The sequence below is a fragment of the Mugil cephalus genome, chromosome 15 (assembly GCF_022458985.1).
Source record: "Mugil cephalus isolate CIBA_MC_2020 chromosome 15, CIBA_Mcephalus_1.1, whole genome shotgun sequence".
NCBI classification, from domain to species: domain Eukaryota; kingdom Metazoa; phylum Chordata; class Actinopteri; order Mugiliformes; family Mugilidae; genus Mugil; species Mugil cephalus.
Window position 1 is genome coordinate 5,818,487 of NC_061784.1, and position 13,903 is coordinate 5,832,389.

Consider the following 13,903-nt stretch of genomic DNA (forward strand, 5'->3'; position numbering starts at 1 on the left):
ACCCCATATGCATAAAATTCAACTAAACTGAATACATTTTGTCATTTTAAGCTGAGCTGAAGTTGAAGGAAATCAGAGAGAAAGTGAAATAAAAAGCTTATGACCCACTGACCTCACTCAGCATTTAGCATTGAGATGTCTTTTGCTACCTTCAGTTATGTTTTGAATCTGCTTTCAACATTCAATAAGGTCTAAAGCTTCTGTGAATGTTTCCTTCTAAGAGTCACGTCAACAAAGAAGGACATTTATAGTGCTTTTGTCACAGGGAAAGATTAACTGCGCTGCTTCCCGTGCTGAGCACTCCAACTACAAGCACCCCAGAACAATGACAACACTCAAAAGACAAAACCCACACAGCAGTCTATTTAAAAGTAATGTTTATTTTGCACCGACCAAAAAAAAATGTCAGCGCAAAAGATAAAATTCCCAGTTACGACATCGTTGACAGTGCATCTCAGTAAAATAGTAATGCTCAAAAAAGAGCGGAAAAAGGGGAAAAAGAAAAAACAATTACGACGACAAAATAATATCAACACCAATAAAAGCAGTTCCTTAAGAAAAAAAAGTTCAAACACGAACAAGTTACCTTTCAACAGACAATGGTGGCAACTGACGACAGGAAAATAATACAGTAACTTGCAATAATGCTTCATCTGGTACAGAAATATCAATACAAGCAATCTCCCAGCCACACTCAAGCTCTTTCTTTCTCAAACACACCGACAAGCGCACACACACACACACTGTGCTGGTACAAGACAAGAGCCAAATTTTGATAATCCCATTACCACAGCATTAAAATCAATTACATGTAATAAATATCAGTGAAAGCACCTTTAAAGCTGAAATGTGTTTAATTGATCAACTGACTGTGCAACATGTAAAAAAGAGTCAGATGAAACCATAATAACACCAGGAGACGGTTTACCATTAAAACAGCTGTCAAATCAAAAATTAAATCATAACATACATTATTTTTTGCTTTAAATCATGATAAGTATATACACAACTTTCACAGGATGGTCTCCCAAATAAAGTCATCATTCTGTAACATCATTTCAATTTCAAGGCGAACAATGATTTAAAATCACTTCTGGAAAAAGACGAACGCCAGCCCAGATGACAACATGAGACCAGCCAACGAGAACTGACTGCGTCAAACCAGACTGTGTTTGTGGGAGTCGCACATGACGCTGGTCTGAGGACAAAACCGCAATACCCTCTGAAAATTCACAAAGTCAAGGCAACGCGCGCTGAAAGTGGCCAAAACTGATTTTGTTCCCATCTACGTGCCAACGCTCACGCCGCAGTTTGGTGGCATAATAAAACCTTTCGACGTGAGCCAGAGATACCAAACTATAGAAAAAAAGGTTCTTACAGTCCATCATCACAACTGATTAGCATGCTAGACATTTTTCAGACCGGCACAATGATGCGAGTAATATACAGCGCAGGGGACAAGAAACGTCAGAAGTCACGGCTGCTTCTTTGTCTTCATGTCTTTTTACAGGTGCTGCCACTTTGGGTCAATATGTGACTGTTAATGGAAACACTTCTTCAGAGCCGTATGAGACAAAAGCTCCACAAAGTGTCCAGTGGGGTCTGTAGAGTTGGTAGTGTACTGAAGGTGCAGCTTCGTAAAGACAGTGCCCTTTGGACTGTTAATTGCAACCAGCAGATTTCTACTACAGCATTATTCTTCCCATTCTCGATCTAAGGAGTTTTACCCCTGTGCTCAGTTCTCCCAGAAATTTGTGTATGTTTTACCATTTGATCATTTCCATTCTCTGCAAATAGTGCAAACATCTTTTTTTCTACTCAAACTTAATGTAAAAAGTGTAAAAAGTCTGATCTGTACAGAGCAGAGTGCCTCTATGTCATTTTTTAAGTTTTTGCCAATTATACTGTATGTCTGTCAAAGACTGACTAGATACTACAATCAATTGTTAAGCCTTTACTGGAAGGACTCTTCATTTGCTATGTGCAAATTTGTGTCTTTTAAAACGGCTGAATATTTACTTCTTTTGATGTATATATGGCTTCTGCTCATTTATGGCTCCTTTTTCCCTTTTTGCCTATAAGCCAGGCACTGTTTCTTATCCATAGTGAATATAACAGGCAACTCTTTTTTTAACTTTAGTGTGATGTCACCCAAATTGCGGCAAGTTAATACTGAAATAAGTATAATTTATTTGTCAAGGCCCCATCTTCTCTTCTATTCATTCTCAAAAATATACATGTTTGGTTTACGGAGAAAAAACACCGCATGAGGAATAAAGGTGTTTTACTGTTATAACAAATGGAATCCGGGCTTTGCATTAAAAACTTTAAATTAACCTAAACCAGTGTTCTCATCTGTCAGTATGTTTTTTTGGTACTGACCACTGGAGGACATTATGCTGCCAGTATAAGCACATACCGCTTCACTTCCGTGCCGTGTTCCCTTCCTGTCATTTAGGCTTGCTCTGCTTTGGGCTCACAGTTTGCTTTGGCTGTGTTTTGGATGCTGTTGCAGGGGCAGAGGAGGAGGTGGAAGAGGAGGAGGAGGAAGAGGACGAGCTCCACCGGGTCTCCACGCCTGTGCTTGTCATCTTTAGCTTCCGTCGCTTTGCGAGGGGAGCGTTGTCGACACTTTTCAGAAAGAAGCCCTCTCTCTTACCGCGGTTGAAAGCCTGGGGACAAAGGAAGATGACAGAAGAAAAGGAATGACATTAGATAAAAATACTTCCAAGTACATCCATAATAACAGCTTTGAGAAATTTGCCACACAAAGCTTTTACCTTGTAGGTAGCATTGACATAGGTGCGGACAGTAGGCCCACTGGACTCGAGCACATCTGGAGTGCACAAAGGAGTGGTTGACATGGAGGCGCCACCCTGCAGCCAGCTGTTCTCTTTCAAATCAGAGAGTTTTAGACGTGTCTCCGGATCAACTGTCAGTAGGCCTTAAATTATAAAGTGACAGGCAAAGAGACAAAAATAAGCGAGACAGGCAGAGGAAAACAGCTGACTTTTCTCTGACAGATGTGTAGCAACTCCTCCTCAAAACAGCAGCTAAACCTTAACTATCCTGACCTCCAACAGGGCAGACAGTAACTGTGGTAACAACAGCGTGGCCTTTTTAACAAGAGCAAACCATATCCTGTACCTTTAACCAGTTCTTTAGCATCTTCCGACACGCCCCTCCAGGCCTCCCCGTCCAATGAGAAGTCACCCTCTTTTATCTTCTGAATGATCTCTGCAGCATATGAGGAGGTCATGCCACGCTGCTCGCTCTGGAATGGCACCTGGCCCGACAGCATGGTGTACTGATGGAGACACACACACACACACACAGACATCAGCACTACACTCACCCCAGCAGATGCGTCAGAATCAATGGATACTGGTTTAATTACCAAAATGACCCCGAGACTCCAGAGGTCACAAGCCTTGTCATATCCTGCGCTCTCGAAAAGCTCAGGTGCAGCGTACTGCAGCGTGAAGCAGGGAGTCTGCAGAGGGGCACTGCCCGCAGGGCACAGGCGGGCAAATCCAAAATCTATCACTTTGAGGATGGAGTCCTCACTCTCATCTGCAAACAGCACGTTCTGCAAGGCAGACAAACAAAAATCACCTTAAGCCTACACTACTTAATCAGGTTTCCTGAAAGACCAAAGACTGGTTCATACCATTAGTAAATACTCCTAGTGATGTTTCTAATCTTTTCTTGTCCAGAAAGGTGGCAGTGGAGGGCAAACAATCTGTAATATTATTCAGACAATTCATCCCCAAACTGTGTTGGAAGTAATTTAGAGATATAGTATTGAGGGTATGAACGTGACGTCACAGCAAGTGGAAGTCTCCGTGTTTACGGAGTGCCAGAAAGTGACAGTTGAGCGTGGAGATTAACAGCATTAGTTTGTGTCACAGGCTTTAATAGTGTCTAAATTGTAAAATTAATTTAAAAAAATGGGGGAAGAGCTGTTGTGCAACTGACTGTATAAACTGAACTGACACCATCTTTAAACTGAAACTTAGGCTAATCCACTTTTCCAAATCCATACTTGGTCGTAAGGATCATTGTTGATAAATTTGATTTGATAATCCACATTTTCTCCAGTTACGTTTCACCATGTTTTTGCTACTCACGGGGGTGTGACCCCAGGCGACAGTGACATCGGTGCTTACCCTCTATTTCAATTGTGACGACTCCTGCCTTCGTTTGAGCCCTTTGTGTTAGCAGGGGATCATCAGCCAACTGGGAACACCTGGGCCCGGTGCTCCCAGTCTAAAGCCTCGGCTGACACTGTCAGTCCACCCCTTCACCCCTTCACCCTTTATTTTCATAAACCTAATGTTGCAAGTTGTATCAAACCGAACTCTGACCAGGAGCTTTTTTTTTTCTTTTTTTTTTTAAAAAACAACAACTTAGTTTTGTGTCAGCACTTGTCTGTTATTATACTTTTTGAATCCAAAATATTATACTTCTTGAATACAAAATGCTCTAAGTAACAGCTTTCAGGCCCAACAGTGTACTCAGAGTTGTAGCTTTTGTCATAATTTAGATTGGATGCGTGGTCTAGTTGACTAGTTGAGTATGTGAGACCACAGTGAGATTTCTAATGAAAGGATGCAGGAAATGGTGGAGAATAGAAAAAAACTAATTCAATGATTTTATAAACTGATACTAGATCTTTCAAATAAAGATTTAAATCAGCAAATATTGTTTTTGAAAGCAGCCCTATATGTTGTAGTTGATTCTGTCTACGAGAGTAAACAAGATACTTATGAAGAGAATTATAGGATTTTGGAATAATGTAGACAATTTTAATTAGAAACTTTCCAATCAGAGAAGGCATTAAAATTAGATCTTTGCAGTTATCTTAAAGTTAGACATTATGCATTGTTTTCAGCTACATTTACTGAGACCAAATCATGTGAAACTTTTGTGCTAAATAACCATACAAGGATTCCCACGCATAATATTGGTTGTTTCAAATTATGATTCACTTAAGGGCTGCTGGCACTGGACACACAGTGTAAACAGACAATTTAAACTTAACTTCCCTGTTCTGTTACCAGGGTTTTCTGCTGCAACTTTCAGTCATTTCAATGTATTGTAAAACTCAATATAACACTGAACTGATGTATATAATATATACATCTCATCTCATAACTAGAATTACATCTACAGTACAAATCTTCTCCTGTGAGTGTTACTGTTGCCTCACTATTTTTTTAATTTTGTACTTTACCAGGGAGATTCAGTTTACTGTCAGAAGTCATCAGCCCACCTCTGGTTTGAGATCTCTGTGCACAACTCCGGCCTCGTGCATGAAGCTGACAGCTGAGACCAGGCTCTGCAACAGCTGACTGGCCTCTGCCTCGCCAAAGTTTTTCTTCCTTTTGATCCTTTCCAGCAGCTCCCCGCCTCGGAGAAGCTCCATCACTAAATATGTATGGAACTGACAGGGTTGCATAAAGAGAAGGGGCTTATTTGGTGATTTTGGTGTAGCACACATCCAGTAGTTCACATACTTAAAAAGGGCATGCGTATTTGACTGAATGGATCTTATGTTTCCTCTGTTGTACCTGATCGGTAAAGACGTCATACAGCTTGACGATGTTGGGGTGAGTTTCACATTGCCTCAAGGCAGCAACCTCCCTCTGAATGTTTGCATCCATCCTAACAACAGAACGTGCACATTCGACTTACAACATCACATGGTACAGTACGACAAAAAGGACTAACACAAAGCTATTGTGCTAACACAATTTAGCAGCATCACATCTCCACTCACCTGCGGCTGACGATCTTGACGGCATACTCATGACCAGTTTGCTTGTGTCTGCATTTCCTGCACACAGAGAAGCTTCCCTCTCCTAGGGGTGGTCCGTGAAGACACAGCTCATAGTGCTGAAAAAACTGGGATTCCTGAGCAAAGAAGTAGAAATAGCAGGAGGATTCAACTGTAGTTGGATTAAAAACTACTGACGTAGCTGGCCAATGAATGATAGAGGCTTTAAGATTTTACACATAAAAATGTTTAGAACTCAACAACCGATACGAATTAGCAATATTTATTTTTAATTAAATATTACTTTGAATGTATGATTTTGCTAAAAGAAATAATCTGGGTTTATCAACTGGTAACATGTATGTACAAGTAATGTGTGAAGTTATCAGCATCTGAAGTGTACGTCCTGATGTAATACTGATGATTCTTTTTGTTAAATCCAACAATATAAAATAATTAATGAAACAAATGAAATTTGTGTGATTTGCATTCTGTTATATGGTTGAAAAGCTAAGCTCAGTTGCTAATATATTGTATCATGAGAGCAGAATAAAGGTTCTTCATTACCGCTAAAGCATTTTGTCAAACTTTTTCTCCAGCTCTCTTCCTCCCCATCTGATGGAACCATTACAACATTTAGCTACAACTCACTAGGCCCAAATCATTTTCAAACCGAAAATATGTTCAGTCCAGATCCATACCTCTAACATTGCACTGCGTTGGACAGAAGCAGAAGCTGGTCGGTCTGCACCGATCTGGGCCTCAACAAAGTCTCCCATGACAGCGTTCTTATTGAACAAGATGGAGGGAGCAATAAAGGAGTAGCCCTGAAACAGAGGAGAAGTGTTCACTTTGAGTAGTTTGTTTTGAGTGAAAAAAATAAAGAAAGCAAACTTCTTAAAATCAGGCAACATTAATGATGTGTTAATATTTTTCAAAGATAGTGAAAGGTCATTTTTTTGACAACACAATGTGGTTGAGACTGAGAGGACAAACCTGGAACAGGCGGTCTGTGCTTGGAGGCGTACTCGCTGGAGAGTAGACAGGATCCATCCCAGTGAATTCCTCTGCAAAGTTCCCCACATCGAGTTCACTCTTCAGCTCTGGCTTGAACGGGCTTGCTACTTTCTTTTGTGCTAGGTCAGCCCAGTTTAGCCCCTGTGAAGAAACAAAAAAGACACAGAACGAATTATGGACAAATGAAAGGAGGTTAAAGGGAACGGAAGATATTTCAGTGACTGTCAGTTAAGCTGCAGGGGACCTTGAAGAAAGGATGTGCTTTAATGTCTTCAGACCCTCGTGGTCCAGAGCCCAGCCTCTTGTGAGGGTCTTTCACCAACAACCTCTTCAGCAGGTCTTGAGCAGTGGGTCCGATCATAGAGGGGAAGGGTGGATCACAGCGCAAAATACGTCTGAGGAGAGGAGGTGAAGATATGGCCATTTTTAGCATAATACACAAAATTATAAAATCCAGATTGACCCATTAGTAAGGGTTTACTAGTTATTGCAGATGTCGGAATATGGCAGGTTGATTTAAAGTTAGACTCAATGGAGACGAAGTCAGCACCACTCACTTTGACACCTCGCTCTGGGAGTTCCTTTCTCCCTCCAATGTAAAAGGAGATGCTCCTGTCAGAAGCTCAAACATCAGGATCCCAAGACTCCACCAATCTACTGACTGAAGCAGAAGTTAAAAAATAGTGGGGTTCTTATATGTAATCCTAAATCATGAGACAGTTTTAAGCCACATTGGATGCCTGTGTCACCCTGAAACATCTGATATGTATAAAGAGATCATTTGCACTTTACATTAGGGCCGGGCAACATCATTAATCAGAATTTTTATTTTTGTATATTAAAAATGTCTAAATCACAAAAGAGATAAGTTCTCTGTAGAGATAAAGGCTACTGAAGCTTCCTTTAAGTCCCTGGTACATCTGACATTTGCCAGTTGTTTTAACGATAAGCTTACAAATGGGAGAAGTAATGGGAGCAGCAGCTACCAAAAACAACCAAATAACAACCAAATGAAAGTAGTCATGTTACTTCACTGTTATAGAAATAACCACATTTTGTGATGTTTGGAGAAATGTGTACCACAACTAACAGCAACACATTTGAGCTGCCACCGTGTCAACCCATGCAACAATGGAAGGAAATAACAATAGTGTTAACATTTCATGTTACCTTAAAAGGTTAAAAATCTGTCGTACAAAAATAATTCAGAAGTGTGAACCTTTTACCCCGAAATATTTCGCAGAGGAAGCATTACCCTGAGAGAACTCAAGAGAGGTTTGTGGTGCAGCTGGAGTAGGCGTTGATCTGTGGACTAGGAGAAGATTGCACCCTGACACGAGTTTATTTCACTGACCAGGACAGGAAGTGATGCTTTTGTTATGCTGTTGTTCTTCACTTTAAGAAGAGCAATGTTCACATAAAGTGGCTACAAAACCACACACTTTGGTGAAAGGGAGCACACTTGAGACCTTTATTGCTGAACAAAAACTCAAAATGTAACCTGTTTGTTGAAATATTCTCATTGTTTCTCACTCATCGGTGGGACTTGATTTTATTAAATTTATTTATTTTTTTTTAACAAATGATGCAAATTGGCAAATCTGTCAAGGCGTTCTGCCTTTTCGTTTTTGGTATATTTTTATATAAAAATATATTTATATATTGAGAACTACACATTACACATAGCTTCAATTAAGACTATTTTTGAAATATGCTTTGCCTTGAGTTCATGTGGGTAAAATCTATTATAAGTGTCATGATACTTTTTGGCCATATTGCCCAGCTGTACCACTCAAAATAATAAACATTGTCAAAATTATCCAAACAGCAAAAGCTAGCGCTGCCTTCCCTACTGCCCTATACTTACTTTTCCATGTCCCGTCTTCCCTCTGATGATTTCAGGAGCCATGTACTCAATGGTGCCACAGAAAGAGTAAGTCCTCTCCTTCTGTTATGGAGAAATGAAAAAAAAAAAAGTATAAATATTTCTTTCGGAAACATAACTGTGTTTAGATTGTGATAACAGATGAAGATTCCATGTGATCATTATTTTCCACCTTTGCACACATTTTCCTATTCAGACTGTAATTTTCAGCTTACATACCTCTTTCTCCAAAAACTCTTTGCTGAGCCCAAAATCTGTCAATACCACGTGCCCTTCGTTGTCTAGTAGAATGTTTTCCAACTTGATGTCGCGGTACACAATCCCAAGCTGTACAAAAACATGTTACGAATAAAGTGAATCAACTTATAGACATATCAACTCATAAAAGTCAACATTATATTTTTGAGCCAATTGTGACATCTTGCATGAATGGTCATTTTCAAAACAAACAACAAAATCTCATGCTAATTTAACCACTGCTCTGTCAACACAGTACACCTACTGAAGGTCATAGCTTACAGCAGATAATTAATACAAACCTCTGGACTAGACTAATTTCAATAAAATGTTTCAAACGCACACAAACAATTCTCCTTCCATCTCGTGGTTTGTGTACATACAAAACACAAAAGGTTCATTTAATACCACTGTTGTTTACCTATGCACAGCACAAGATGTAAAGCTACAGCACCATTATTAGCTTCCAAGAAACTATTTCACAACATAAAGTGTAAGAAGACACGTCCTGCCATGACCCACTAAACAATCTGGTGATAACATTTAGGCCTTGGTGGTGACAAAACTAAAGCTAAGTACACTAAATAATTTGTCAAGTGGTCAAAAACACAAATATAAAGTGAAGACGATGTTGCTCTATATTTGTTTAATCTGTGTAAACAAGCAGCTTGTTTCCCTACCTCCTCCTGTAGCTCTATTTCGTCACCTCTTCTGCTTTCTCACACTGTCAAAATCACTTCACTTTCAATTTCTATGTCACCACTTTGGTCAAGTGATTTATTTATCTACCTTATCTAAGCAGTCCCCATGTTTTAAATTAATGGTAAAATGGTCACTCTCCTGCAACCTTAACCTTTTCCTGCTCGACCTATTACTCTTCATCTGAGGTCCCCATTAACCACCTGCCAACTTCATCTGCTGCTGACATACTTTACAAGTTCCACAATAACTGTTCATGCTACACGTCCATTTCATGTGCCCTTATTGAAATAATGTCATATGTCAGAATTAGGGGTGGGTATGTGTAATAACTAATAATTAATTTGAATTACCCATTTCCAAAGTATTGTACTTGTACAGAAAAAGTGGATCAAGTTTCTTACCATTTAAATGTCAAAACACAGTGTGCAAACTGCATACTCTTTGTCCAGGTTATTAGTTCCTTCTTCCATTTGAAAGCCAAAGTGCCTCCTAACGTCAGCTTCGGAAGTTGTTCCCGATCAACCCAAAACATGACTTATTCTTTTAAAGTTGATAATAAAACATTCAAAATCGATATTGTAAAGGAAGACTTGCAATATACTGCCATATCGATATATTTTCCCACCCCTAGTCAGAATGGTGCACTGCTAGGTCATTCTGTCCTCCACAGTCAAGAAATCATTAAAGGGAGCTTTAAGTTTTAAAGCTAGAAAAAAAAAACTGCAGTTACCTTGTGCAGGTGCTCCAGAGCCAGTATTATTTCCCCAATATAAATCCGCACTGCCTCCTCTGGAAAGTGATCCCGTTGGTACAAATGAGTGAACATCTCCCCGCCACTCACGTAGTCTATATACACACACATAAAAATACACAGTGAGATTGAATATGCAACGATTTACACAAAACATTATTATATTTATCATGCCAATAAAAAGGCAAACAGAAAACTTAATTATGAGGAAAACATGTATCCATATTTTGTTCTAGTGCACCACCACTCACCCAGGATGAGATGCAGCTTGCTCTGAGTCTGAAAGGCATAGTGAAGTGTGACCAGGAAGGGAGACTGGCGGATGTGCTCCAGCACCTGCCTCTCAGTGCGAGTATGTTCTGTTGTCTTTGCCTTCTGAACAATAGCTGCTTTCTTTAATACCTAGAATAGTAATGAAAATGAATGGAACTTAAGGTTTATTTACTGTAAGACTTCAGAACTAGACTACAAAATTCTTTTCACGAGAGAAACACTTCTGTGATCACATTAACGATGACTTGAAACACTTAACATTAATCTTACCTTCATAGCATATAGCTGGCCAGCATCGTGACCGCTGTTCTTCCTGACCAGAAACACCTTTCCATATGCTAGACAAAGACAAACAAGACCATCCCTTACTTGGTATGAAACAACTGTTATATGGAAAACAAGTACAATAAACAGGGTGAACAGGTGCACATATTATTCAAAAGTGAGGAAGTCAGCTATATTATGCAGAGAATTCCCACATTTAATCAGGTGTTTTCATGACATGCAACTTTAAAGTCAAGAAATGAATGGAATACTTTACCTCAGGTTCAATGACAGGCTAAAATATCATTTATAAACAAATTTCCCGAAAAACCTGGGCAGGTGAATGAACTCAGCCTGCTTTAGGTCTTCTAGTGCTATCTTATTCAATTTCATTGGTCAAGCTTAACCGCAACAACGTCTGTACTTCATACAACAGACCCAGAAAACCTTGAGTAATAATTGCAAAACATATAGTTTTGCAACAGCAGCCAAGATCATGGATACTTAATGTGGACACTTACCTCCAGTGCCCAAGACTTTAAGCAGCTCAAAATTCTCCATGCCAACCCTTTCAGTGTGACCTGTGAGGTTAGCTAGCGGCAGAAAGAAAACAAAACACAAGACATACTGAGCTTAAATTTTACATATTGTAAACACTCTAAATGCTTTTTTTATGGACAGGTGGACACGCTTACAAAGTAGTAATGCTTTTTCAAGTAGATAAAAAACAAACAATGCTGTCACTGTTGAAAGCCACCCAGCTCAGGAAATAACCCTGTTTCTCTTTTTTTTTTTTTTTATCTGAGTTGATGTGCACCTAAGTAAGTTTTCTACTCACAGAGGGATGATAAAGCAGCATTTCTATACATAGTATAGGATACAGTATCTATAAAGATTATAAGTAAACAATAGGTATTTGTTCTTCAGTCCAGAGTGCACATTAAGGAACTCAAATAAATTAACAATAAAGTCATAAAGGACAATGCAACTTAACAACAAATTAATGGTAAACACCTGAAGTATATTAACTCTTTATTTTTGTTTTATATTAATTAATTTGAAAAGCCAACCAATAAAAATACAGTTCCAGATTTATTACATTGTTTACAAAGCAACAATTGGTGACAGACAGCACATTTTCCTCTCTTCACTATCCAACACACAATCCAAAACAAACTGCAATGTAATACAACCCAATTCTAGCCTAAAACAAAATTCCACTTTCAACTGAGCCAAATCAAAATCTCTTAAAATTGTAATAATTAAAAACAAAACATTTTCCATGTGCTGTCCAAATTGATTACAACACACATTGCTTTCTGATGTGGTTATGCTGAGTGTGTATGTGAATACAAACAGTAAAACTGACTTACCATTGGTGATTTGATGCTTGACAGTACAGGCCTTTTCATTTGTTTTTCCATCGGAGTCATCACTACTATCAGATGTGTCTCCAGACATAACTTCAAGAAAAGTAGACCTGCCCTATACACGCACTGGGTTGCCAAATGTTTACTGTATAGACGGCGTTACTGCACACTGAGCAATTAAATAAATTAAAAAAAAACTATTGTAGCTGCATTGTGAAGAACCCACGGATTACCAAAATGACCGGACAGATGTGGACAATGCTGCTGCCCAAACGTTAATCCTCAGGCTGTTTCGCATCGTTGATCTGTATGTTATTGGTCAGAAAACACAACCGTTCAACTGTTGCGATTTATGCTGCTTAGAAGCTCCTATTGATTGTATTTTACTATAACATTACTGTGTCACATCTGTGTCAAAGACAATCACTACTGCCTTCACTCCGTGTTACCGTTTGTTAGTTGCAGTTTAAGTGTAACTAACAATTCAAGTGGCTAATGTTAGCATTAGCTCCTTAACATGAATAACTGTTCACTGGTTAGCTGACATTACTTGGTAATAACGTCGACCCTACTTTTACATAAACAACTTATCAAAACGCTGCGTTATTCGGTGGTCTGTTAACTGCTACAACGCTAGGTGGTTCGCATAATAGCTACCATAACAAGACATGTTACCAAGCTAGCTGGTATAGTAATAGTGAATAGGAAAAGTAGCGTTAGCAGCTAGCTAGCAGCTAGCAGCGGTTTGCCCGTCAAAGTTTGAACGCTAGCTACGTTAACTGGAGTCTTCAGACACCAGCTACCAGACCGTTGGCTACAACCCGTTTTGGTGGTCCCCTGCCGTCTTTGTCTCCACTAGAACCAAAGAATGACTCGTCCATGATGAAAATATTTACACCTCACTTTATACATATATATAACTATATGTATTTGTTTTGTCAACGGTAAGGAAACTGCTAACGCCAGGATGCTTTCGACACAACCTGGGCGACGGTCAGTCACGTGAACAGCGCAGTGTGGGCGGAGCGATCCGGACCTCCGCACCCGTTTCAGTTAGGGCGAGCTTTTTTCTTCGCCATGGGAAATCACAAATAAATACCTGAGTTTCGTCACGATATTCGACCAAATAATTCAACAATATAGACCCCAAACTTGCTGTAAACTGTCTAATGTAACACATCCATCGCCCACAGAGAAAAACAGTTTTCAAATTCACTATTTTGATTTGTAATAATAGTTCAACCTGCTTCATGGTGTCCGTCCTCCACTAGAACAAGTTAAACGTTGTCAAACTTTATGTGTGTATGCACTGTAATGCACGTCTAATACTGTCAATATCATTAGTTTTGCAACACGAAAAAGACACCAGTGTCTTTTAATAATACATTCAGATACTGTATATTTCACAGTATATTTTCATAACTACATTACACTTCTTGGAACAGATTCTTTTACATCCTCTTTTGTAGTTTACGATTACAGTGGGACTAGAATAGTAGAAAAAAAATGTCCATAACCTCCCATTTGTTTTGTGCATCACAAGTAATAGAGAATACCAGATAACTGCTACTACTACTACTGTGGAGTTGTGAAAACAATGGAGTTACAACTTCTTACATATTTGA

The 13,903-nt window shown here is 39.2% G+C and overlaps 1 protein-coding gene across 1 annotated transcript; it reads right to left on the bottom strand.

Annotated features, from left to right (window-relative positions):
- Window positions 1-360: 360 nt before the first annotated feature.
- rps6ka4 (ribosomal protein S6 kinase, polypeptide 4) lies at window positions 361-13,286 on the bottom strand. The gene is made up of 18 exons (XM_047606340.1): window positions 12,282-13,286; window positions 11,430-11,501; window positions 10,915-10,982; window positions 10,623-10,773; window positions 10,351-10,466; window positions 8,901-9,008; window positions 8,664-8,744; window positions 7,354-7,457; window positions 7,041-7,191; window positions 6,776-6,937; window positions 6,481-6,606; window positions 5,783-5,916; window positions 5,574-5,667; window positions 5,276-5,446; window positions 3,398-3,589; window positions 3,148-3,307; window positions 2,781-2,944; window positions 361-2,672 (listed from the first exon to the last, which is right to left on the bottom strand). The coding sequence occupies exons 1-18, from the start codon at window positions 12,367-12,369 to the stop codon at window positions 2,451-2,453; spliced, it is 2,364 nt and encodes a 787-aa protein (XP_047462296.1). The 5' UTR covers window positions 12,370-13,286; the 3' UTR covers window positions 361-2,450.
- Window positions 13,287-13,903: the final 617 nt, after the last annotated feature.